Genomic DNA, 23,111 nt, shown 5'->3' with positions numbered 1-23,111 from the left:
GGGATTCACACACGGCTTGACCCAGCTCTGGCTCTCAGCGTCTCATTTCCAGGTTGCTGCCATTTTCCAGACGTCTCCACTCCCTCCACACCCTGCCTGGAGGAAAGGCTTTCAAATATGGACTAATCACCCGTGGCAAAGTGCACTGAGGGCTGTCTGGGGTCAGGCTGGGTTCAGCTGAACCCTGCACAGCCCTGCAGTTCATCTGCACCAGGGGACGGGATCTGAAACGGAGCTGGGGACACCTGAGGTCTCTGCTGGCTGCTCCAACACCCCAGGGTGTAATTAGATTTACAGGCTCCCCCCCAGGAGGCAAAAGCTCCTTAGTAGGAAGAAGCTCTGAGGCTCCCAGGGAAGGAGCAGCAGCTCTGGGAGCACGTGCCTGGCTCACTCCAGTTTCCCTCACATTCCTGCCAGGACAGAGCTCGGGCCACAGCACCTGCTTAGTGTAGCTGGCACCAGACAGCAACACTTGCCTAAAATGGCCTTTCCAAACGATGTTTTAGCAACAAAAGCAACTTGTTCCAGCCCTGTGGGCTTGCCAGACTCTATATATAGCAGAGAGCATACGAAAATAGCTCTTCTTGTCCCTAGAACTCCCACGGGCCCCTCAGCTTCCCACTTCTCCCAGCTTGGAGAGAGGGCCTGGCTTGGGGAAGGTTGTGCTTCTCAGAGGAGGAGCAAAACTTTTTGGGGTGATCAGGGATGCTGTTGGGGACCCAACACACTGCTATGAAGACACAGCCTGGCTGATCTTCCCATGCCATGTGTCCTTCCTGCTTTACAAACCAATCCCAGCCAGGATGGTGAGGAAGCCTCAGATCCAAAGGCTGTGGTGAGCCCAGCACAGTGCCTGGCTCACTCTCCTGTGTGGATAAGCCAAGTGCTCCTTACTCATCCGTGGTGCAGCTCCTGTCTCCTGCTGCCTCTGTGTGCCAGGAATAGCTCAGCAGCGTGGGCACCTCCCTGCTGGGCTCAGCAGACACAGCTGGGCTGGGGAAATTGGGAGTCACTGTCCAAAGCATTCCCAGCTTCCCTGGAAATGCTGCAGTCACTGGGTAAAGTCAGGAAAACAAAGGCTGGAGGAAATTCCCTGCTGATTAATGCTGAACTCAAGGGGCTGTGATGCCACCTCAGGAAAAGCCATTCAGGGGAACTGGAGCCCTTCATTTATTCCAAATATGAAACATTCAGGAGCTCATTCTCTGCTGTAAATCCAGCCCCACTTTGGTGATTTTGGGAAAATTCCACTGGACAAACAGGGGTGTAGGAAATCACTGTACACCTGACAAGAAGCAGCTGATTCTTTGATCTCAGAGCCTGCAGGAGCCCTGTGATCCCACGTGGCCTCTGGGCAAACAGGAGTGAGCTGATCTGTAATTTCATTTGCAGGTTAACTCTGTTTGTTTTCTAAAGGCCTCAATTTAATCTGTGTGACCAATAAAGGGAATGTTCAGACCTCTTGTGCATTTGGTGGTTCTTCCTCTCAGTGATGGCACAGGAAGGGCCTCAAGTGCTGATTCCACAGGAATGTCCCAGGAGATCATCATTCCATGTCTCCACACACATTTTTCCTAAATATTTCATCCTGGGAGGAGTAGGAATCATCACTCCAGATTCCAAGCAGACCAGGGAACCTGGAATATCACCCTGTGAAGATCTCTGGTTGCTGACAGTGCCCAGGGCATTAAGAACTCACAGAACTCACAGAATTGTGGATTTGGATGGGAAGGGACCTTGAAGATCATCCAGTCCAGGGCAGGGACACCTTCCACTAGCCCAGGTTTCTCCAAGCCTCCTCCAACCTGGCCTTGGACACTTCCAGGGATGGGGCAGCCACAGCAAATCCCCACTTCTTTCAGTTTTATCAATTTTAATCAATTATCAAAATAAATTTTAATCAGAGGCACTAAAATTCATTTTGAGGCCAGGGAAGGTCAGGGAATGGGGTCTGGACAATTCCTGCCTGTCCTCTGACACACACAAAGCACCACCTCCCATCTCCAGTGTCAGCACATTTTAGAAACTCCACAAGGACCTCCTGTGACCCAGAACAAAGCTGGAAGCACATCAAGTATCAGGGAATTCAGCAAACAGCAGCTCTGGCATCTGGGAAAACTCCTGCCAGAGCTCAAAGAGTGTTTGGACACCACTCCCAGGGATGCACAGGGTGGGATTGCTGGGGAGTTGGACTGGATGATCCCTGTGCTCCCTTCCAGCTCAGGATATTCCATAATCCTGAGGATGAGCTTTAGAAATGCCTGAGGATGCCAAAAAGTAACCACAGATAGAAGAATATTCCACCAGCATTGCTTCAGCCACACAAACCCTTCCAGTTCCCAATTATTTCCATTCCCAGGAAGGAGACTCTGCATCCCAGGCTGGGAGGAGGAAGATGGAAGCTCTGGGATGAAGGAAGATGGAAGCACTCTGGGATGAGGACACCCAGCATTAGCATGAGAAGGATTTGCAGCTCCTGAGTCATTTTGACTCATCCTTCAACCACCTCCTGCCTGTAAATTATTTGGCATCAAAATAAGAATATCAGTGACAGGGTGGAGGAAAATAGGGTTGGGCACTTAATGATGGTTTAGAAAAGTGATAGGGAAATGAAGGGTTTCTACTGAAATGGAAATGAGTAGAAGGAATCCTCCCTGCCCCTAAGTCCAGACACATGTGGAGCCACCTGATGCCAGCACACCCAGGGAAACTGAATTAAATATGAAAATCAATTAAAGATTTAAGAGAATTAAAAAAAAAAAAATTATAGAATCCCTGAATGGTTTGGGTGAGAAGGGATCTTGAAGCTCATCCATTCCCACCCCTGCCATGGGCAGGGACAACTTCCCCTCTTCCCAGGTTGCTCCAAGCCCTGTCCAACCTTGCCTGGAACATTTCCAGGGATGCAGCATCCAGAATATTTTGCTGTAGTGAGGTTACTTACAATGGGAACAGGAATCCTGTGACTTTTCTTTACATCTAAATACACAAAACAGACAGAAAATGAGTCAGACCTGCAGATGCTGAGCCCTGTAGCTCAAACCTCTGAACACTAAGACAAAAAAACCCAAACCAAACAAAACAAAGCTATGATTCTTCCTAAACATCCCCCAGAAGAGCCAAAAACTTATTTCCTGAAAAAACTATTTATTTGTTTAACATAAAATATCTAATGTGGACTTCAACTCTCCAATGCCATGTCAGGAACAGGAACCAGAGGAGTATTTTACAACAAGCTTGAGATACACCAAGTTTTTCAACATTAAAATGTAAATCCAGCTTAGAAACTGTACATTCAGACATGGGAACATTCACTGCTCTTTCAGCAAGTATTTGGGAATAACAAATCATCCCATCCAAATACATTTGGGGAATTACATTCCCACACCAGCTTGGCAAAACCAAATCCCACAATTCTGTTTGAATTCCAAAGGATCTCACTTTCCTGTTTGAAACAAAGCAGTTGCAATAATTCCTTCACCAGTGAGAAATACTCAGTGTGGACAAGGTTTCTTTGGAATATTTTGTACCTAAATGGTGCTGCCCTACTGATAAAATCTACAGTGGTGGTTTAGAACTGGTGTGTGTCAACCCCAGTGTTCTCAGTGAACAAGCTAAAATGGCCTTCTCTTATTAATTATATGCAAATTCCTGCAAATCCTCAATTCCAGCTCTGTTTCTGCAGTGCCCAATGGGCTCCTGCTGAATTCAGCCAGGTGGGCTCAGCTGTGGTGGGCTCCTTTCATTCAGCTGATCCAAAGCCCAGGGATATCCACAGGAGATTTTCCCAGATTTCAGTGAGCTTTGGATCAAGCTTTAAGAAAATCAAAGATCCAGCAACACCAATCTTGGTATTTCTATCCTTAAATAGATTTTTTTTAGTGCAGAATTCATAAAAAGTGAAGAGCAAAAATGCCTTCCATTTTTTTGGTTAACACTGTAAATGTCACAGGTTAAAACTGATCTATTCAACAGCATGGAAAATGTTGCATTCCCTAGAAACCTTTACCTGGGAAGTGGCTTATCTGTAGGATCCAGGGGTGCATGAACAGAGAAACTTCACCTAAAACTCTCTAAAGGCTGTTGAATGCAATTCCTCAAAACTGCTGAATATTCACCTAAAAAAAAATGGAGTGAGATGTGATCATTACCCCAGGAAAGCAGAATTTTAACTCAAGGCATTGATTAACAAACTGGGCCGTGGCCTGTCCTGCACTTTGGATTCTCTGTCACCTCTACCAAGGCTCAGTTCCAGAGTTTTGGGATGCAAACACAGCCCATGGCAAGGCCAGGGAAGGAAGCATGGAAACACCTGGGGGGCTGGAATGGCCTCGAGGGCCTCCAGCAGCAGCAGGGAGAGGATGAGGATGGAATGTCAGAGCTGTCACTGAGGGGTGAACCCAGCTCCAGCAGGTCCCAGCTCCAGCAGGTCCCAGCTCCAGCAGTTTTCCAGCTCTCTGGCCACACATGTGGGGTAATATCAGATTAAACCCACCCAGGATCTGCTTCCTCACTGCTGTGTCCCATACCCACCACGTGAAAGCAGAGGTTCCCCATCCCTGGAAGTGCTCAAGGCCAGGTGAGGATGGGGATTGGAGCAACCTGGTCTAATGGAAAGTGTCCCTGCCTGGAGGAGCTTTAAGGTGTCTCCCAACCCAAATCACTTTGGAATTCTGGTATTCCATGAACAAATCCCTCTGGCTGTGCTCCAGGCACACAGGGAGAAGGATAAAACTCCAGCCTGGCAAAAGGAGGGGAAGATGAGCTGTGCTTGGTGTCAGTGCCAGGAGAGCCCTGGCTGTTTACTGGGATCAGCTGGAGCTTGATTTTGGTGGAATGTGAGGACACAGGGACAGGGACACAAAGGGAACCAACCTAGCTGGAAGGGACAGAGGGTTCTGTGCCACCACCCACAGCTGAGCCCAGGGATCCCTTGGGAGCTGAATTCATTTTCATCTCACTGGGAAAATCCAAGTTTGCCTGTTTCCACCAGCCATTCCTGCAATCCTTCACTGAGTCACCAATCTCCAGTGGGACTGGATGGACACTTGGTGCCTTGGCAAACTCAGTTCTCACCAGAAATCCCTCCCTCACACAATTTCAACCTTTTTCATCAGTTTCCTGGCTTTCTTTAAAGATTTTTCCACTCCTGTTTTCCCCTCAGTCTCCAAACAAGCAGCCTGGCACGTGGTGGAGCATGGAGTGACCTCAGAGCTGTGACCCTCAGTGACAGCTGAGCCCGACAGTGCTCACTTGTACTGCACCAAACATGGACTTGGAGATCTCTTCCTGACCCCAGGAATGGCACCTGCTTCCCAGGATACTGAAAATGTTCAAGTGTACAAATGTGCTGTACATTTACCTGTGTTCAGGTGAGTCACTTGTCAGACAGACCACAAACCCTCACAGCTCCCACAGCCTCACCAAGTCCATCTCACCACATTTGGTTGTGTCCCCCAAGATCTGGAATCCTGAACATCCACTGAGGCACATCTCAGATCTCCACACATTCCCACAGACTCTGCCACCTGACCTGTGCCCAGGGACAGGTTTGTGACAAACCAGATGAGCCTGTCCTCACCTTGTCCTCACCTGAGCTCTGTTACATTCCCTGACAAGAGCAGGATCATCCCTTGAGGAGCCACACCTGAAGATGTTCCTCATCCAAGGGCACTGCAGATGGGCTCTTCCCATGGTTTTGTTCATTTATTCCAGCTACATTCCTCTGTCACCAATGTACAATCAGCAGGAAAGGTCCTGCCCAGCTGCCAGGGAGTGGCTCCATCCCAACACCAGCTGGGGCCGCCCCACCATGAGGACGTGCCCAGGAAATGGAGCAGGGACACACCTGGATCCACACAGAGAACCCCAGGAGTGAGAACTTCCTCACTCCAAGCAACAAGGTCCCTGGCAATACCAGAGAAGTCCAATTCTGCTCCAAAACATGAGGATTTACACATTGGACTCGATGAGCTTGGAGGTCTTTTCCAACCTCAATGACTCTGTGGTTTGCATTTCTGCTACAAGGTCCCAGCTCTGCAGCAAACACCACCCTCCCTGCTCCATACCCACCTGGGATGGCAGAAACAGTCAGAAATCAATTTCCAAGCAATCCAACTCTCCAGAAACAAAACCCAACTGGAAAGCTTGGGTTGGTTTGACAGAATCACATTTTGGTGATGGTTTTGATGGCTAAAAGTGCAAGGCAGGCATTTAATCCATAGTGGTAGGGATGGAATCCACCCTGTGCCAGGCCAGGGCCACACTAAAGATGAACCTCTTGGTTTTAGGCATCAAGAGCTCAGTATTTTAATGACAGCTTATGCTGGGCTGCAGTCACTTGGCATTTGCTTGGCACAGGACATTTTAAGCTGAAGAGCTGACCATGCAAGCACGACAGACTGAAGAGAAACCCTTCCTGCTAAACCTCCAAGGATATCTGGATCAAAGGCCTCTCCATCCAAAAAAGTTTTTATGAGGGTGAGCAAAGATCAGCAGAAAACACAATTTGCTGAGGTTCAACCCCAACCTCCTGCAGTTTGACACGTGAGGATGGCAGTGATGGTGGTCAGCTTTCCATGCTTCAGGCTCGGAGGTTTTGTGAGACATCTTGCTCCTATCCTTCATTCTTCCAGCAGGTTTCCATGTCCCATCATTCCTGTGATTCCCCTGGGGAATGAGATCCTCTGCCCACCATCTCCTGGCCCCATTCCTTGTGGCTGGACTCCTGCAGGCCACGGCCCTTGGTCTCGATGGGCAGGAAGCAGGAGGCCAGGGCAGCCAGCAGGCAGCAGCCACTGTAAACCAGCAGGGTCAGATAGACTGAAGATTCCAACATCACCTGCGGGAGAAAGGCAGGGAATGCAAAACAGCACCTCAGCATGGAAATAAACTGGAGGAGCAACAGAAGACACTGGTGGAACAACTGGAATTTTAATCGTCATATTGGGAATCGAGTTTAATTTGAAGTTTCTGGAAAGGAGGGAGATTTTATAGATCGTGCCAGGAAAATGGACAGTGGTTTAAGCTCTCAGAGGGGAGGATTAGACTGGATTTTAGGAAGGAATTCTTCCCTGTGAGGCTGGGAGGTCCTGGCACAGGTTGTCCAGAGAAGCTGTAGCTGCTCCATCCCTGGAAATGTCCAAGGACAGAGCTTGGAGCAACCTGGGATAGTGGAAGGAAAGCAGTTCTGCATCACCTTCATGGAACCATGGAATTGCAAAAGCTGGAAAAGACCTCCAGGATCATCAATCCAAGCTTCCTGTGTGTCCAGACTCAGAGGAGAAGGGATTTACCTGTGCAATGAATGGGGTTATGAGGGCTCCCACTCTGGCCATTCCACTGCACGTTCCCAGGCCCAAAGCACGTGTGGCTGTGGGATAAACCTGTGGGAAAAAAATCATCCCATCAATCCCAGTGGGAAGTTTTCCTTCTACTCCTAAATCAATGGGAATTAGTAAATGGTGCCACAGCACATTCTGTGAGACAATGACAATGGGATCTACAGCTCCAGTCTGGGGTAAGGTCCATTGGGAACAGGTCATCAAAATGACTTTCCCACCCTGTTCTCACTCCCCTTGAATATTCCCATCACCACAACCACCCCCTTACCTCAGGAGTGTAAACATAGGCAGCCTGAAATCCTCCAGAAATAAAAGCTCTTGCAATGAAGAGCAGCACAGTAAGAACATTTCTGTGAGGAGAAAGAGGAGAGCAGAGTTTGGGTTTCACTTGGATTTCACTTTTACTTCCCTCCCAAACTCTGGTGAGAAAACCCAACCCCAGCCTTAAATCCTCCTCCAGCTGAGCACGACCATCCCACAGCTTTTCAAACCAGTTCTCCCACCACAACCAAGAGAGGACAAGGAGAAATCCTTCACTCCAGCTGTTCCCTGTGCTGGACTCACCTTCCAACACAGAGAAAGAGCAGGAGGCTGCAGAAGGAGAAGACAAGGAAGGACAGGGCCATGGTTTTCTTGCGGCCGATGCGGTCGATGATCCACAGGGTCACCAACACACCTGAGGGAAGAGACCAGGAAACCCTTGGGAATCAAGAAAAGAGGGGCTGCAGCAGATTTAACACAGCCTGGGTGGTTTAGATTGGAAATTTTGGCTTCTCTTTCCAAACCTCTGCTGGCCCCAGGCAGGGCTGTGGGATGGATTGCTGCTGGTGCCATGTGGAAACAGCAATTCTGTGTCCCAGCTGCTCCACAAATGCACAAATCCCCACTCCCATCCAGGGATTACTGATGGGAATGCCTAAAACACCTGCTCATGGCTCACTGGAAGAAAAGAACTTCTGCTCAACTTCTGGCCATTGTTCCCTGCTGGATTTAAGGGCTCTTTAGAATGTGGTATTTTCTTTCTGTCCTGTTATTTAGCTGTTTCACCAAATTATTTCTCTCTTGATTTTTGATAGGAAATAGATCAAGCTCAGTAAATCTCATTATTAGGTCTTCCCTCTACTGCAATTTTCCCAGATCCTTTTGAAAGCTGATGCACAGCAGGAGTGGGGATTATTCCAGCATCAGTGTCGCCTCCAGAGGGACCCTGTCAATATTTCTCACTCCCACCTCAGTGTGTGTGAGGATCAAACCAGACCTTGCAGCCACAGCACCACTCCAAGCACCCACTCTTTTTTCCTGGGTATCCTTCCCAAAATTCCTGTTTGGCAGCACACTCCTCTTAGCAATGACTGTGCACATTTCTCAGTCATATTTGCAATTTATCATTCATTAAATGGCTTCTCCTTGAGCTTTTAGCCCTGAATGAGGATCCAGAGAGTGAAAACATCCTGATCCCTGTCTCTGGTGCTGTTTCAATCACATTAACACTGGGAGATCCCCTCCATCTGAAGGATCAATGGCTGTTTCACACTATTTTGCTTATCCTGTGCCAGACTGTGCATTGAAATTTGCTGGAATTGCCTGAAAATCCCAGGATCAGGACTGAGGCTGGACACAGGGATTTAAGGAGCAAGTTCTCCATGGATTCACTGTACCCATCATCCTTTGAAAATACTTCTGGAAAGTAATTTATGGATAGAAATTCCAGTGTTGCTGCCCCTTGGATTGAGGTTTTGCTCCTCCTGAAGTGTTGCTGGGTTGGAACACACAGAGGGGCCATTCCAGGGCAAGGACTGATTTTTTCTGGAGTGATCCCAGGGCAGGGAGAATCCACAGCTACAGCAAGGAGCTCTGAGTGCTGTGGGAAGCATCAGGCCAGAAATCCCAGTCCTATTGCAGCTTCCAGAGCTCATTCCCACACCCTAAACCATTCCCAGGAAAAACTGGAGCTTCCCATTGTCCTTACCAGGGAATTCTGAGAGGGTTGTCCAGAGCAGGTCAGTGTAATCTTCCTCTGTCAGGTACTCACAGGTCAGGCTGCACTTGGCTTTCACTTCCTGCCTTCTGCTGGATACTGCAGGGAGAAAAAAGCACAAATATTCAATATATTTTAAGCAAACTCTTCCCTGTTTACCCTTCCTGCTGGGTCTCTCATTTTTACTGCTGAAATTTAAGAAGGGATGGGCTGGAAGGACTGGGATGGATTCACTGCACCCACCATCCTTTGAAATACTCCTGGGAAGTTGTTCAGGGATAGAAATTCAAGTGATTCTGCCCCTTGGATTTAATTGTTGCTCCTCTTCTGAATGCCTGGGATGGAATTCAGAGTCAGAGGGGCATTGAAGAGCAATGCTGGGTGATTTTGCCTGAAAACACTGAACATTTATAATATTTTCTGTGACAGGATGTCTCAGCTCAGTGAAAATTCCACCTCCTTATCAGCTGTACAGCCAGAATTATTTTCCAGCCCAGGGCTCAGGACAGAATTAACTCCAATAATTCAGTTTCTCCTACCACAAATTGGGATCTCAACACTTCCTACTCTCTGAGAATACTGAAAAACCCCATGTCCTTATAAAAACAAGGGTTTTTTAGGGCTGCATCCTCCTCTGGGGAGGCAAATCGGTGTCAGAACTCTCAGAGCTCATCACTGCTGCTCAACCTTGGAATCTGGGGCTGCTCCAACACTCCTCATCCACCTTTTATCATTTCCCAACTTCCAGACAGTTTTCCCTAATTACAAATGTCCCGAATGCAATCGTTCCTCCCCTGGGGAATCAAACTGTTCAAGCCTCTTCTTAACTCAGTCAAAGCACCTTCTTTTTCCCCCCCAAAAATTCTGCAACACAAAGGATGCTGATTTCCCATCATTATCTTTTTTCTCAGCAGGTTTTCCCATCTTGAGAACCCAGGAGCTCCACAGCAGCAGTTTCTTTCTCTCAGAACTAATTAGACCTGTCAAATTTGCAAATTTCTATTTATTTAATCACTTTTTTTATTAAGAGGAACAGATAACAGGTCTGCCTTGAAGGTCGTCTTGCTGTTTGACATTTTGGGCTCAAAACCACTTCAAGACCTCTCTGCACAATGAGGAAATATTTAAAATAAACTTAAAACTCAGCCATGTTCCTTTTCCAAACCACCAGCAGAAGGTGATCTAATCAAAGATATTCCAGCAGTTTTAACAGGACATATTTAAAAAGAAAAGATGGAGCAATACTCACTGCTGCAAACATCTCCTGCTTGGAAGAGCTCTGTAGTTAATAAAACTAACCCATAATATGAAAAAGCATTGGAAAACCTGCAAGGAAGCAAATGAGAGAGGAAGTTTCAGCTGGTCCAATTTAAAGGAAACACCACCAATTCAAAATCCTACCTCAAAGCTATTTCAGCATTCAGAAAATTAAAGGGCAATTTGATTTGGAATGCTTGGATGGTTGAATAAATTACAAATCAATACAGGTTGGGGTTTTTTTGGTTTGGTTGGTGTTTTTCTGAGGAGGAAGTTGCTGTATTGAGTAAAATCCCTTCAGTAAAACCCATTTAGAGCTGTGCTGGCACTGAACCTTCAGGTTTTTTCTTACCAAATAAACCAGAGCAACAACGTGGTCCAGCGGAAATGGGGAGTGAAAAGATCCCTCATTTTGCCTCTGTCCTCCTGTTGGGAACAAGCAGAAGTTGGGTGATGAGGGACAGCTAAAGTGCCAAATTTCATTTTGTTTCATGCATTCAGATCCAGGAATTCTGACCTGAGCTCTTCAACAATCTCGAGGTTTGGTTTTCTTTAATGACAGTGAGGTTAAAGAACATCAAATGCCCATTTAACATTAAAATGTACATTTTAAAGCTGCTTTTCACTCCCAAATGAGAAATAAACTCTTCCTCAGTAAAAAAAGAGGCCTAAATGATCAAACCTCTTATTTTTTTTGCCTAGCTGAGCCATTAAAATTGACAACACATTGATGATTTGCTCACAAACCCCCTCAGTTTCACTGTTCTGTACATACCTGCCTGGACACCACCAGTTTTCCCAGGGGCATTGGAGCTCCATTTTCTGTGGCAATCCTCTTCAAGGTGGCCAGAGCCTTCTCCTGGTTCCCAGATAAAACATCATACCTGGCACTTTCTGGCAGCCACTAAGGGAGCAGAGCAGGTCACACACACAGGAGGGAGTCACAACCAGCAATAAACAAATCTGGGATTTTCCTTGGGGGAATCTCAGTGACTCCAGCAGATTCTCACATAACAAAGGATTACACAACTAAGCTGGAAGAATTCCAAGGAAGAATTTCAAGGATCATCTCATCAGGCTTTAAAAACTGCAATTCCCCACTTCCCCCATCACTCAGAACCCTTTCCCTTCCATTCCTTTGGGTTTATCCCTGAGAGCTGTTGGGAATTTTTGCAGGTTTTTTACATTATCCCTTCTGTGCAGGAATGGCAAAGCATCCAGAGCAGATAACAAGATGCTCCTGGCACTCCAAAATTTATGGAATTTTTGGAATAAAATGGAACAAAATTTATGGGTTTAGACTCCTTTTAATTTAGAACAAGCCTGTGATCACCTGGATAATTGCAGGTATTCCTGAAAAGCTAAGGAATAAAAAAGGCTGCTAAACCACCTGACAAGGACATTTATCTTTGAGAAGACTGAGTGATTGGCAAAGATCTCACCTAATAAATAATAAAATATATCACTGAAGCTCAGGTTTAACTAATTTTAGAATCTGGCCTGCACTCTGCAGATTCTATCCCTGATTTGGGAGGATTCTTAAGTGGAAATTGATTCTAGAAGTGACAAAATCTAAGAAGGTTTAGGGAAATAGCAACAGCTTTTGATAAAATGTTAGAACAAAGTAATTAAACTGGAGAGGATTCCAGGTCTGATTTCACCAAATTCCAGCCCTGCAGAAATTACAGTCACATTAACACAACTCTCCATGGAATGTTTTTCCCAGCGCCCTGTTGAAACTGCATTTTCTGATCATTATTTCAGTTATTTCACAGAAGACACCACCAGAGAGCTCAAAACTGCCCTGATTCCCCTCAGCTGGGTCCCAGAATGGGGTGGAGGGATGGGAATTGCAGGAATTCACATGAATCCATGAGGAATACCTACAAAACAAAGGCCAGCAAAGAGCAGGAGTGGGAGGGCAGAGAGGATGAGGAGCCAGCGCCAACCGAGCGTGGGCATCACCACCACTGCCAGGAGCACTTCAAACACTGTCCCAAGGGCCCAGAACACCTGCAAGAGGGAAAAACAACAAAAAAATGAGGAATGGAATGTCCCCAAGGCCTCTTATTTGGCATATTCCAGGCTGTGCTCACCAGGGATGGCTGGAGAGAGAAATTCCAGGGGTGAAAATTCTGCCTTAAAATATTCCAAGGGCAAAATTCTGCCCTGAGTGACTTTGATAGGTTTGGGTGAAGATGTGGAGGTGAATTTAGCACTGAATTTGTGGAGCTGTCAGCTCTCCAAATCCATCACTGAGATGGATTTCACCACAGAATCATGGACACCCAATGCCCCTCTTGTGCTCGCTCTGCAGCACTGGGTGCAAAATAATTTGGAAAAAGGAAAATTCAACACCAAGAGCGGAGTGTGACAGGAAAAGTTTCTGCTGCTTTTGGAGCTGGGCTGGTTCCAGAGCTCAGGAGCTCCACCAAGATGGACAGGCCAGGCCTGGCTGCAGCTCTGAGGGCATTTCCAGGCAGGAGGATGGAAGGGATGTGACCACCAGAGGATTTGTCCCCTGAGGATCAGAATGCACCCACTCACCTCTATTAATAAAATGCACTTTGCTCTGGCTTTCATTGGAAGGAACTCAGCATATAAAGTTACCCTAAAAAGAGAGAACAGGGAGGAAAATGTCAGCACAGAGAGGGAAATGCCACAGGTTCAAACATCCCTTTTGCCTTTTAATAAAGCTGCCAAACTCAGAGCAGCAACTCAAAGCTCTCCCTGTCCCCAGAGCCAGCCAGGCTGTGACACTGGGTCACACCCCCCTTCCACCCCAGAACAAACCCTGCAAGAGAGGACACAGTTTGCTTTTTTTGTGTGGTTTTGTGGCCCCATGGTCAGTTAAATGCAGATTTTGATGCTCATGTTTGCAAAGTCCATTGGAAATACAATTTTATTGGGTATTTTCAGTGTGGTCCATCAGAATTCAACACAAACTCTTGCTGGATAAAGAATTTCTTCAGGGCTTTACAACTGGCTCAGAGAATTCCCATCCATCTCCTGTGCCAGGGTTCAATTCTCCAAGAGGGGAATTATTTCATGTCACTGATAGAAAATAATTTGCATTCTTTTATTGTGGCATTCAAAGAGCAACCACTGAGGCTTTGTTTCATGCCTGTGCCAAGGAGTGATGGCAAAGCTTCTCCAGGAGGAATTCCTGAGCAGGAATTCCAGTCCAGGCTCTGTCATCTCTTTCAAACTGGAAAGGTTTGGCTTTGCTCTGTTTGCATTCCATTGGCTCAGTCTGTTCCTGCTTCCTTTGAGGTTTGGGACAAAATTCCTACAAACTTCAAGAGTGGATTGATCTCTCAGGAGCTGCCCAAGCAGGAAGTTTCACACAATATTTCATTCAAGCAGAGATTCAGAGAACTCAAATCACGTCTTAAAGTGTAGCTCAGGTCCCTCTGCAGTGCAGAGAAAACAGGAGCTGGTGAATGACCCCAGCAAAAGAAGGACATGGAATTGTTGGAGCCAGTCCAGAGGAGGAAATGACTCTCACTCCATGGAGATCCAGGCAAAAATCACACCAAAATCACTGCAAAATCCCACAGCTTAAAGATATTAGAAAGGAGCTACTTTTCCTGCTTCATCCATGTTTACCCCTCTGTCAAATAAACCCTTTTACAGTCAGAACAGGAAACAGACCGAGGGAGGATGGGATCCACCTGGAGATCTGTAACTGCCTCTGGATTTTCTCTCATGAAGCCACAGAACCTCAGTGAGCCCAGTCCAGTGGCCCTGGCTGGGATGCACCTGCAGTTCTGGGTTTTTATCTGGGAGTAGGAATCTGTGAGTCATCAATGCAAGCCAGGCTTTCCTGCTCCAAAACAGCACCTCCAGAAGGCAAAAAAATCAATTCTTGGTAAGGATAAAAGTCTACAGAGAGAGAAGAGAGAATGGCTGAACCCTTCTCTTTACATTTATAATTAAAAGCCTTGAGCAGGGTTATTTATTGCAGGTGGAAAATTTATGGATCCCTCTCTTCAGTGAAAGGAAGCACACAATGATAAGAGAAATATCCTGGCACTTCCTTTTCCTTCTGAGCCATCTCCAGTGCTCAGGTCTGGGCTGTGTGGGTTTGAAATTCCAGCTCAGGGTGAGATGGGGAATTCAGGCTCTGACTGAGCAACAATCTGGGGTTTTACAGTCAGAATCAGGGCTCAGCTCTGCCTCTAAATCCTGCTTTGTTCAAGGCATGACCTGCCCTGCAACAAGACCCAAGCTTTGGAGTGGCTGAACAGAAACAAAACTTCAGTCCTACAGGAGAATCTCATAAGAAAGAAAGAGAAATGAGGGAGTTTGGAGTTGTGAGTATTTACTTACGACTGAGGCACTCCTCCAATGCCAAAGCCCACCAGGCCCCTCAGCACCAGGATCCAGCTGTAAATGGGAGCAAATCCACTGAGGATCCCATAGTAGAGTGTCCACAGCACGCTGATCTTCAGGCCCTGTGTTCAGCAAGAGTTAAAAATCACTGTAACACAAATTAATTTCTTTAAAATAAAGTGTAAAACAGAGCTTCAGATGCCTTCTGTTTCATAGGGGCTCAGTTCTGGATGTGCTTAGTGCTGCTTTGTATACATGGACATTTGGGATTGTGGAATCCTGGAATGGTTTGGGATTGGAAGGGGCCTTAAAGCTCGTCCCATTCCAGGTGTAGGAACACCTTCCACTATCACAGAGTGCTCCAACCTGGCCTCAAACACTTCCAGGGAGCCACAGCTTCTCTGGGCCAGCTGCACTGAAATATCCATGCTGCAGAAACATTGGGATAGATCCCAGCAGGAGCTGCAGACTTACTGTTTTCCTCCCATACTGGTCTGAAATGTTTCCCCAGAGGGTGGAGCTGGACATCATTCCCACAAACACCACCTGTGGAACAACAGGAAAAAAAAAAATCTTTCCCTTAACAAGTGAAAATTCCAGTGTGGCAAACACAGAACACAAATTTCCAATGAAACCAGAACATTTCAGCCCAAAACAGAGTGAGATGTGCAGGAGGTCAGATAATGGGTTGGGAGGGAAAGGACCTTAAAGATCATCCAGTTCTCTCTGGGTTGGAGCAGGGAAGCAACAAGGTCCCTCCTCAATCAGCTTTGCATTAAAAAAACCCATGAGTGACAGCCCAGACAAACCCAGTTTGGCCTGGACTGGGAACACTGGTATTGTCCCTTTGTGAGTCCAGCCCTGGAAGAGACAGAGATCTCCAGTTCCAGGGAAAATAATCCTGAATAAATGCTCAGGAGCTGTTGGTTGAGATCTGCAGGATCTCATTGAGGATTCTCTCCTCAAGTCTCCTACCACCATCCTCAGCAGCTTCCAGGTTTGAATGGAGATAAAATTACACCTTAAAAGTTTACAAAAGTCTGAAGTGTGAAAGAAAATACCCAGAGGTGACACTCGTGTGCTGCACTCAGGGATGGACATTCATGGGATTCAAGGACACCATTTCTATCTGCTGAGCATTTGAAGGATTTTACACAAACAAAGGGCATTAAAAACTAAAGGAGAGAGAAATTCAAGGGGAAAAATGCCTGCATTCAGCAGTGGCCTGTGCTCAGAGAAGGGTTTCCAAATTTGTTTTTTTATCCCTAAAGGCACTGCAGGATTCCAACATCACAGCACCATCCTTGGAGGTGGTGTTGTAAGATCTCTGCTTCCAAAGATCACTGGATAATCCCAGAATTATTTAGGCTGGAAAAGATTTCTGATGTCATTGAATCCAACCTAAAAAATCAACTGTTTCTTCTCTCTCAGAGTTCAGCATGTCAGAGAGCTTAGATGTGGGGAGAGAGAAAGATTTGCATGCAAGATACTCAAAATTTACCAATTTTTAAAAAATTAATCAAATGGTTTGAATTTTAGGATAAATCTGAGTGAATCCATAGGTTTTCCTGGAAATTATATGAAACTTTAAGCCTGAAACCTGCAAACTGCCCTCAGTTCTCACTGAATTTCATTACATCAATCTTTAAAAAAACTTCTATAAATCTTTTTTTAAAAACCTCCCATAAACTTCCAAGCTGAAGGCAACCTGCAAAGGCCACGAGGAGATTTAATTTTGAGGGGTACAAAGCAAAATGTCTGGATAACAATGATGGCAAAAGCTCAGGGAAGACAGGAGCTGTCAGGTATTTTTCCTACCGAGGTGAGCAATGCAACCTGCCAGCTGGGTAAGCGCCACTCACAGTGCAGCTGAGGAGCAAGGATACTTAAAATCATCATTTCCATGGCATCTGCCATCTGCAGGGGGAAAAGAAAGCAAAAATCAACAAGTGCCTGCAAGTCAGGTGGATTTAGGAGTCAATATTAGGCCTTGGTGACATTTCCGTGATGTTCCCACCTCGTGGTTGAAGAAAATGTTGAATATTTAATATTTAAAGTCATTTCTGATTGTCAGCACTTTTAGTAACTCTGGCAGAGAGGATTTAAAGAGGTGAATGCAAATGTTTTGAGGAGGTTTGGCTGGTCAGTGACACAGTTCAGTCACTTCCATAGTGGAAATTCCAGATTTCAGCTTCTTCCCACATGGATTCAGTCAGGAGTGTTTAATATCTTGTGATTATTCCCTTAAACACTCCTGGATTTGCATTGATCACCCTGAAACCAAATTCCACAGGTGATTTAGGATCTAACCATGGCACATTCCAGCTTTTTACATGGATAAAAGCCAGTAAATACAGCTCCAGGTATCAGGATCCTGAAATGCACCACAGGAGGTGGAACAGAGCTTGAGAGAGAGCAGAAAAATGCAAACCAAGATTTTTTAATTGTTGATATCAAAGTTAAAAGGGGAAGTGCTGGGTTGCTGCTCCTCTGAAACTGAGATTACAGCAATCCTGACTGATACAGACAACTGAGGTGGCAGCTGATGGGAGGAATGTGGCAAAATCACTGCAGGAGCAGCCTGGAACCTCTTTCATTTGAAACCAACCTGAAGTGAAGAATTTAAGTAATTTTCCAAACCCTGATTTCTAAGAACTTCAGAGACAAATCCATCATTACCCTCACAACAAGGCTGAGTGCTGCTGTTGGTTTAGAATTCCCAGTGAAATTCTTGCTTTATTGTAAATTTATTTGAAAATTATTTGAAATCCCTGAGGTTCTCTAAGTGATGATCAGGAATTGGTCCTGATCCCAATTACTTGCCCATGCCAATCCAGTAATGACAGAGAGCTTCCACTGGAACTTCCCAAATCCAATGGCTTCCACTGCATCCTCCACCATGAAAGTATCTGCAAAGAAAACAATTCCAGTGGATTCCTTCCTGAGGAAAACCAGCCCTTGAGAGAGAATTTTCTGGTTTAATTACTAATTAATTGGGCTAATCTGCTGAGATCTCAAATCTATACCAGAGCTACTTAGTGGTAATTATACAATTCCTACTCAGGAAAATCTCTGTGGCCAAAATAATTGGAATTATTCCTAGAATATTTTAATCACATGGAGGTAAATCAGTGCAGCACCCACAAATCCAGCCCATGTTCAGCCTCTTCCTCCTGCAGCCACTGAAATGGAGTTTTCTGTGGGGAGAAATTGCTCTGCCCCTATTCCACAGCACTGCTGGAAGCTGCAGGGAATATTTCAGTGCAACTTCTCATTATTTAAATTAAGAATTTCTCCAAAACACACAAATCTTTAACCCTGTTTAAAAATGCTGCTGGTTGTTTCCCATGACATCTTTAGTTTGTTCCAGCTGAAGGTGCTCAAAGATGTCTCAAATTTGAGTTGTCTCAAATTCCTTTGCTCAAATGCAAAAAGAAATAACCAAGACAAGCACATTTTGATATTTGAGTTGTTTAAATCAATTGAAGTCTCACAGTTCTCACATTTGTATCAGCTTGGAAAGGACATTCCTCAGGAAAAGCTTTGGCTCAGAGCTGTGAGATCCCCACAACAACACAAACCAGGAGGAAACCAAACAAAATCCAAGGGATAAAGCACAAAAACAAGATTAACACCAAATTTTCTCACTGCGCTAAGACAAACTCAAATTTCTCCTCTCTCCTAAAGCAATGAGAGAGCAGAAATTTCTCCTCTCTCCTTCCAGGCAGGAAGAGAAGCTGAGATGGACATTCCTGATGTCCTCCAGGAAAAGAGGAGCCAGGAACTCTGCAGATTCATCTCAGCCTTGAAGGAGAGCCAGGTGTGAGCAGCTCCTGAGGGAGCTCAGAATTCCAATTCCAGTGTGGCAGCTGCATCCACAACTCCTGACAGGAGCATCCAGCACTGGGGACACAAAAAGGAGCACAGAGAGCTCCCCACAGGGAATGGGCTGATCAAACCACCATTTTAATGTCTAACAAAATTTCCCAGAGTTATTATTTATATCTGAGCATCCTTAACTTCTCCAAACCTCCTGCACCCAGCCTGACTGGGATGAAGAGACCCCACAAGGCTCTCCGAGCAGGAAAACTAGCCTTGCTCACCATGGATGGGGTTGGAAAATTCCAAACCTCCTGCACCCAACCTGGCTGGGATGAACAGATCCCACAAAGTTATCCTTGCAGGAAAACGAGCCCTGCTCATAATGGGTGGGGTTGGAAAATTCCAAACCTTCTGTACCCAACCTGACTGAGATGAAGAGATCCTACAAGGCTCTCCCTGCAGAAAACGAGCCCTGCTCACCATGGGTGGGGTTGGAAAATTCCAAACCCCCAGCACCAAACTTGACTGGGATGAAGAGATCCCACAAGGCTCTCCCTGCAGGAAAACAAGCCCAGCTCACCATGGATGGAGTTGGAAAATTCCAAACCTTCTGTACCCAACCTGACTGGGATGAACAGATCCCACAAGGTTTTTCCTGCTGGAAAACGAGCCCTGCTCACCGTGGGTGGGGTTGGGAAATTCAAAATCCCCTGTATCCAACTTGATTGAAATAAAGAGATCCCACAAGGCTCTCCCAGCAGGAAAATGAGCCCTGCTCACAATGGATGGGGCTAGAAAATTCCAAACCTCCCGCACCCAGCCTGACTGAGATGAAGAGATCCCTCAAGACTCTCCCAGGAGGAAAACTAGCCTTGCTCACCATGGATGGAGTTGGAAAATTCCAAACACCCTGTACCCAGCCTGACTGGCATGAAGAGATCCCACAAAGTTCTCCTTGCAGGAAAACGAGCCCTGCTCACCATGGATGGGGTTGGAAAATTCCAAACCTCCCGCACCCAGCCTGACTGAGATGAAGAGATCCCTCAAGACTCTCCCAGGAGGAAAACTAGCCTTGCTCACCATGGATGGGGTTGGAAAATTCCAAACCTCCCGCACCCAACCTGACTGAGATGAAGAGATCCTACAAGGCTCTCCCTGCAGAAAACGAGCCCTGCTCACCATGGATGGGGTTGGAAAATTCCAAACCTCCTGCACCCAGCCTGATTGAAACAAAGAGATCCCACAAGGCTTTTCCAGCAGGAAAACAAGCCCTGCCCACCATCAACGGAGTTGGCAAATTCCAAACCTCCTGTACCCAGCCTGACTGGGTTCAAGAGATTCTACAAGGCTCTCCCTGCAGGAAAACGAGCCCTGCTCACCATGGGTGGGGTTGGAAAATTCCAAACCTCCTGTACCCAACCTGACTGGGATGAAGAGATCGCACAGGGCTTTCCCGGCAGGAAAACGAGCCCTGCTCACCATGGATGGGGTAGGAAAATTCCAAACCTCCTGCACCCAGCCTGATTGGAATAAAGAGATCCCACAAGGCTCTCCCAGCAGGAAAACGAGCCCTGCTCACCATCCGTGGGGTTGGCGAATTCCTTGGGCACCGCAGCTCCATCCTCCAGCTCCACGGGCTCCAGCTCCGTCCTCACCCCCTCGATCTGCACCTCGTGCTCTCCCGAAATTCCATCCTCCTCCTCCGACCTCGAGCTCTCCCCCGTGCGGCGGAACTTCACCACCCTGGAAGCACAAAAAAGCGGGATGGATCCTTCCAGGAGGATTGAAACTCATTTTTCATCAATGTTTCTCCTCATTCCCTGTCTCCACTCTCCACTGGGATTTGGCTTTGGGTCTGGTTTGAGGAGTCCTACCCTGGGATGGGTACAGAGGTTGTTATTGTGCTATCCACAAAGTTATAAAACCACAGAGGTCATAAAAATATGATGGAATGATGCATATTTAATGAGATCCATGCTTGGTGGGCCTGGGTTTAATTGGAATTAAGCATTGCTGTGTCATTGAATTTCAGGGGTTTTCAGGCAGGAAGAGCCCAAATTCCATTTCCTGAGTTGTTTTTGTGATTAGAAACTCCAGAAATGCACCAGAATTTGAAATATAATTTAGTGAAATACAATTGAGCTGAATGGATGGGGTTTTTTTTTCCAGCAGGATGATGACTCTGCTTGCATCTTAAACAGAATAATTTAATATCATGTCTTTAATGAAATATCTGTATTTTAAGACCAGAATTTGCTAAATTGACACAGCTTTGATGTTTTGGTCAGGGGGATTTTCTCCCTTCCCACAGAGAAGGTTCTTTTCTGATTTATGAAGTTTTCTGTGGCCAAAGATTTGGGAACAGATCCTCAAAGTTCCTTCACTTTATCCAACACAGCAGAACTTTTTCTCTTTGGAAAGTGAAAATCCCTTGGATTAAAGTGAAATAGTTTTGGAAATAAATTAAATTATCCCAGAATCAGAGGGAGGGACCGTAAAGATCATCCCTGCTTTGGAGGTGATGGATCCTACAAAATCTGAAATCACAAATCCAGATTGCCACATTCCTCAGCACAGAAAATAAAAATGTAGGTGCATAATTTAGGGATAGATGAAAAAAACTGATACAAACAAAGGAAAAAAATCCACAGGGATCATTTCTGTTCCATATTTGCCAAATTTTTCACATCTGGGACATCTCAGGGAGCTGCTGCATTTATTTGCAGAATCTCACAGCACCAAAACAGCTGCACTGGAAGGTACTTTGGGATGTATTCCCAGGTTTTGGGCTTAAAAATGGGAGAAAAAGCTTGATAAAATAATAACCTCTGATAAAATAGCCTCAGATTCTTTTCCCTGACAAGCTGCATCCTAAGCAAGGGCTGGAAAAGAGCTGGAGCTCCTGTCCAAGTTAGCAGGAATGTTTTGGGACAGGGTGCTCTGTCATTGACACGAGCTCATGAATATTTAACAGCAACTTGAATCGTTCCTTCCCTGCCTGGCAGAGCCCATGATTTATAAATAGGAAATATGTTGCAAAACACCTGAGAACGGAGCATTTGGAAAAAGCAGGTTGGTTTGAAAGGAAGGAATTGAGGGGGAAGGAATTCCTGGGGTTAAAGGCACCAAAGGTTTTATCAGGTTTGGGGTTGGGTTTTTGCCTTTTTTTTTTATTTTATTTTTTTTTTTTTGCACAGATCCAGCAACCACATCCCAAAAATCAGCATTTTCCTCGTGCAGCTTTCCAGAAATCCCAATCCCAAGGGAGATTTTGGGGTCCCCCCCCACCCCACCTTGACAGAGCAGGTTCTGCTCTGCAATTCCTCCCTGGCGAGAAGGAGGAGGAGGAGGATGGCGAGGAAGCACAACGTTATTTACAGCCAAACCCCGCTGCAAAGGCGATCCCGACGTTTCCTTTCCTAAAACCCCCACGATTTTATCCCAACCCTTGGTGATGCAAAATCCCCACGATTTTATCCCGTGCCATTTTTTTTTTTGATGGTGGTAAAAACCACGCCGAGAAAAAAAAAAAAAAACAAAACAAAAAACCCCAAAAAATAAGCAAACAAAAAAAAAAAAAAAAAGAGAAAATCAAGCGAGACGAGTGAATTTATGTAACAAACAGCTCCTGCATCCCTCGGGATGCTCCACCCGGCGGCAAAATGGCCTTGCCCGCCGCGCTGTGAGCGGCTCCCCGGCGGCACCGGCCGCTCCCCGGCGGGATCCCCGCGGCCGGAGGGGCCGGAGCTACTCACGGTACCGGAGCTACTCACGGCAGCTGCTTCAGCTGGAACAAATCCTCCTCCATGGCCGGGCGGCGGCTGCGCTCATCGCTCCCGCATGGCGGGCTCGGGCTGCGGGATGGAGCGCCGGGAAGGGCTGCAAGGGCTGGACAGCTCCGCAGGAACCGCCGCGCCGGGGCTCGGCTTAGCCGGGCTCAGCCTGGCTCGGCACGGCTCGGTTTGGCACGGCACGGCTCAGCTCGGCATGGTTTGGCTCGGCTCGGCTCAGCTCGGTTTAACTCAGCTCAGTTTGGCTCGGTTTAGCTCAGTTTGGCTCGGTTTAGCTCAGTTTGGCTCGGTTTAGCTCAGCGTGGCTCGGTTTAGCTCAGCTCGGCTCGGTTCCCGCCCTGGCCATGGCTGGGCCTGGCTCAGCTCAGCTCAGCTCAGCTCAGCACAGCTCGGCTCGGCCCGCAGCGTTTGCCTGAGCTCGGTTTGGCTCAGCCCGGCTCAGCCGCGGTTCCCCCATGGCCCCAGCGGGGCCGGACAGGGTAAAGCCCCGAGCCCGGGCGCTGCCAGCGCTGCCCCGGGCCGTGTTCCCGGGGGTCACATCCAGCGACACCGGGAACCCCCGGGCAGCACAACCTTTCCGGGAGG

At 46.7% G+C, this 23,111-nt stretch overlaps 1 protein-coding gene across 1 annotated transcript; it reads right to left on the bottom strand.

The window, feature by feature from the left end:
• Positions 1-5,905: 5,905 nt before the first annotated feature.
• Positions 5,906-22,747, bottom strand: SVOP (SV2 related protein). Its single transcript, XM_054288519.1, has 16 exons — positions 22,509-22,747; positions 20,315-20,478; positions 17,737-17,822; positions 16,732-16,830; positions 15,388-15,459; positions 14,911-15,035; positions 13,126-13,189; positions 12,466-12,591; positions 11,354-11,482; positions 10,931-11,004; positions 10,571-10,647; positions 9,313-9,420; positions 7,908-8,019; positions 7,612-7,693; positions 7,296-7,385; positions 5,906-6,841 (listed from the first exon to the last, which is right to left on the bottom strand). The coding sequence occupies exons 1-16, from the start codon at positions 22,541-22,543 to the stop codon at positions 6,653-6,655; spliced, it is 1,632 nt and encodes a 543-aa protein (XP_054144494.1). The 5' UTR covers positions 22,544-22,747; the 3' UTR covers positions 5,906-6,652.
• Positions 22,748-23,111: the final 364 nt, after the last annotated feature.

Source organism: Melozone crissalis, unplaced genomic scaffold (assembly GCF_028551555.1).
Source record: "Melozone crissalis strain CALT ecotype California unplaced genomic scaffold, PUWL_Pcris_2 ptg000063l_1, whole genome shotgun sequence".
NCBI classification, from domain to species: Eukaryota; Metazoa; Chordata; class Aves; order Passeriformes; family Passerellidae; genus Melozone; species Melozone crissalis.
The sequence above is the reverse complement of the archived record's forward strand: the minus strand, read 5'-3'. Positions and strand labels throughout refer to the sequence as shown.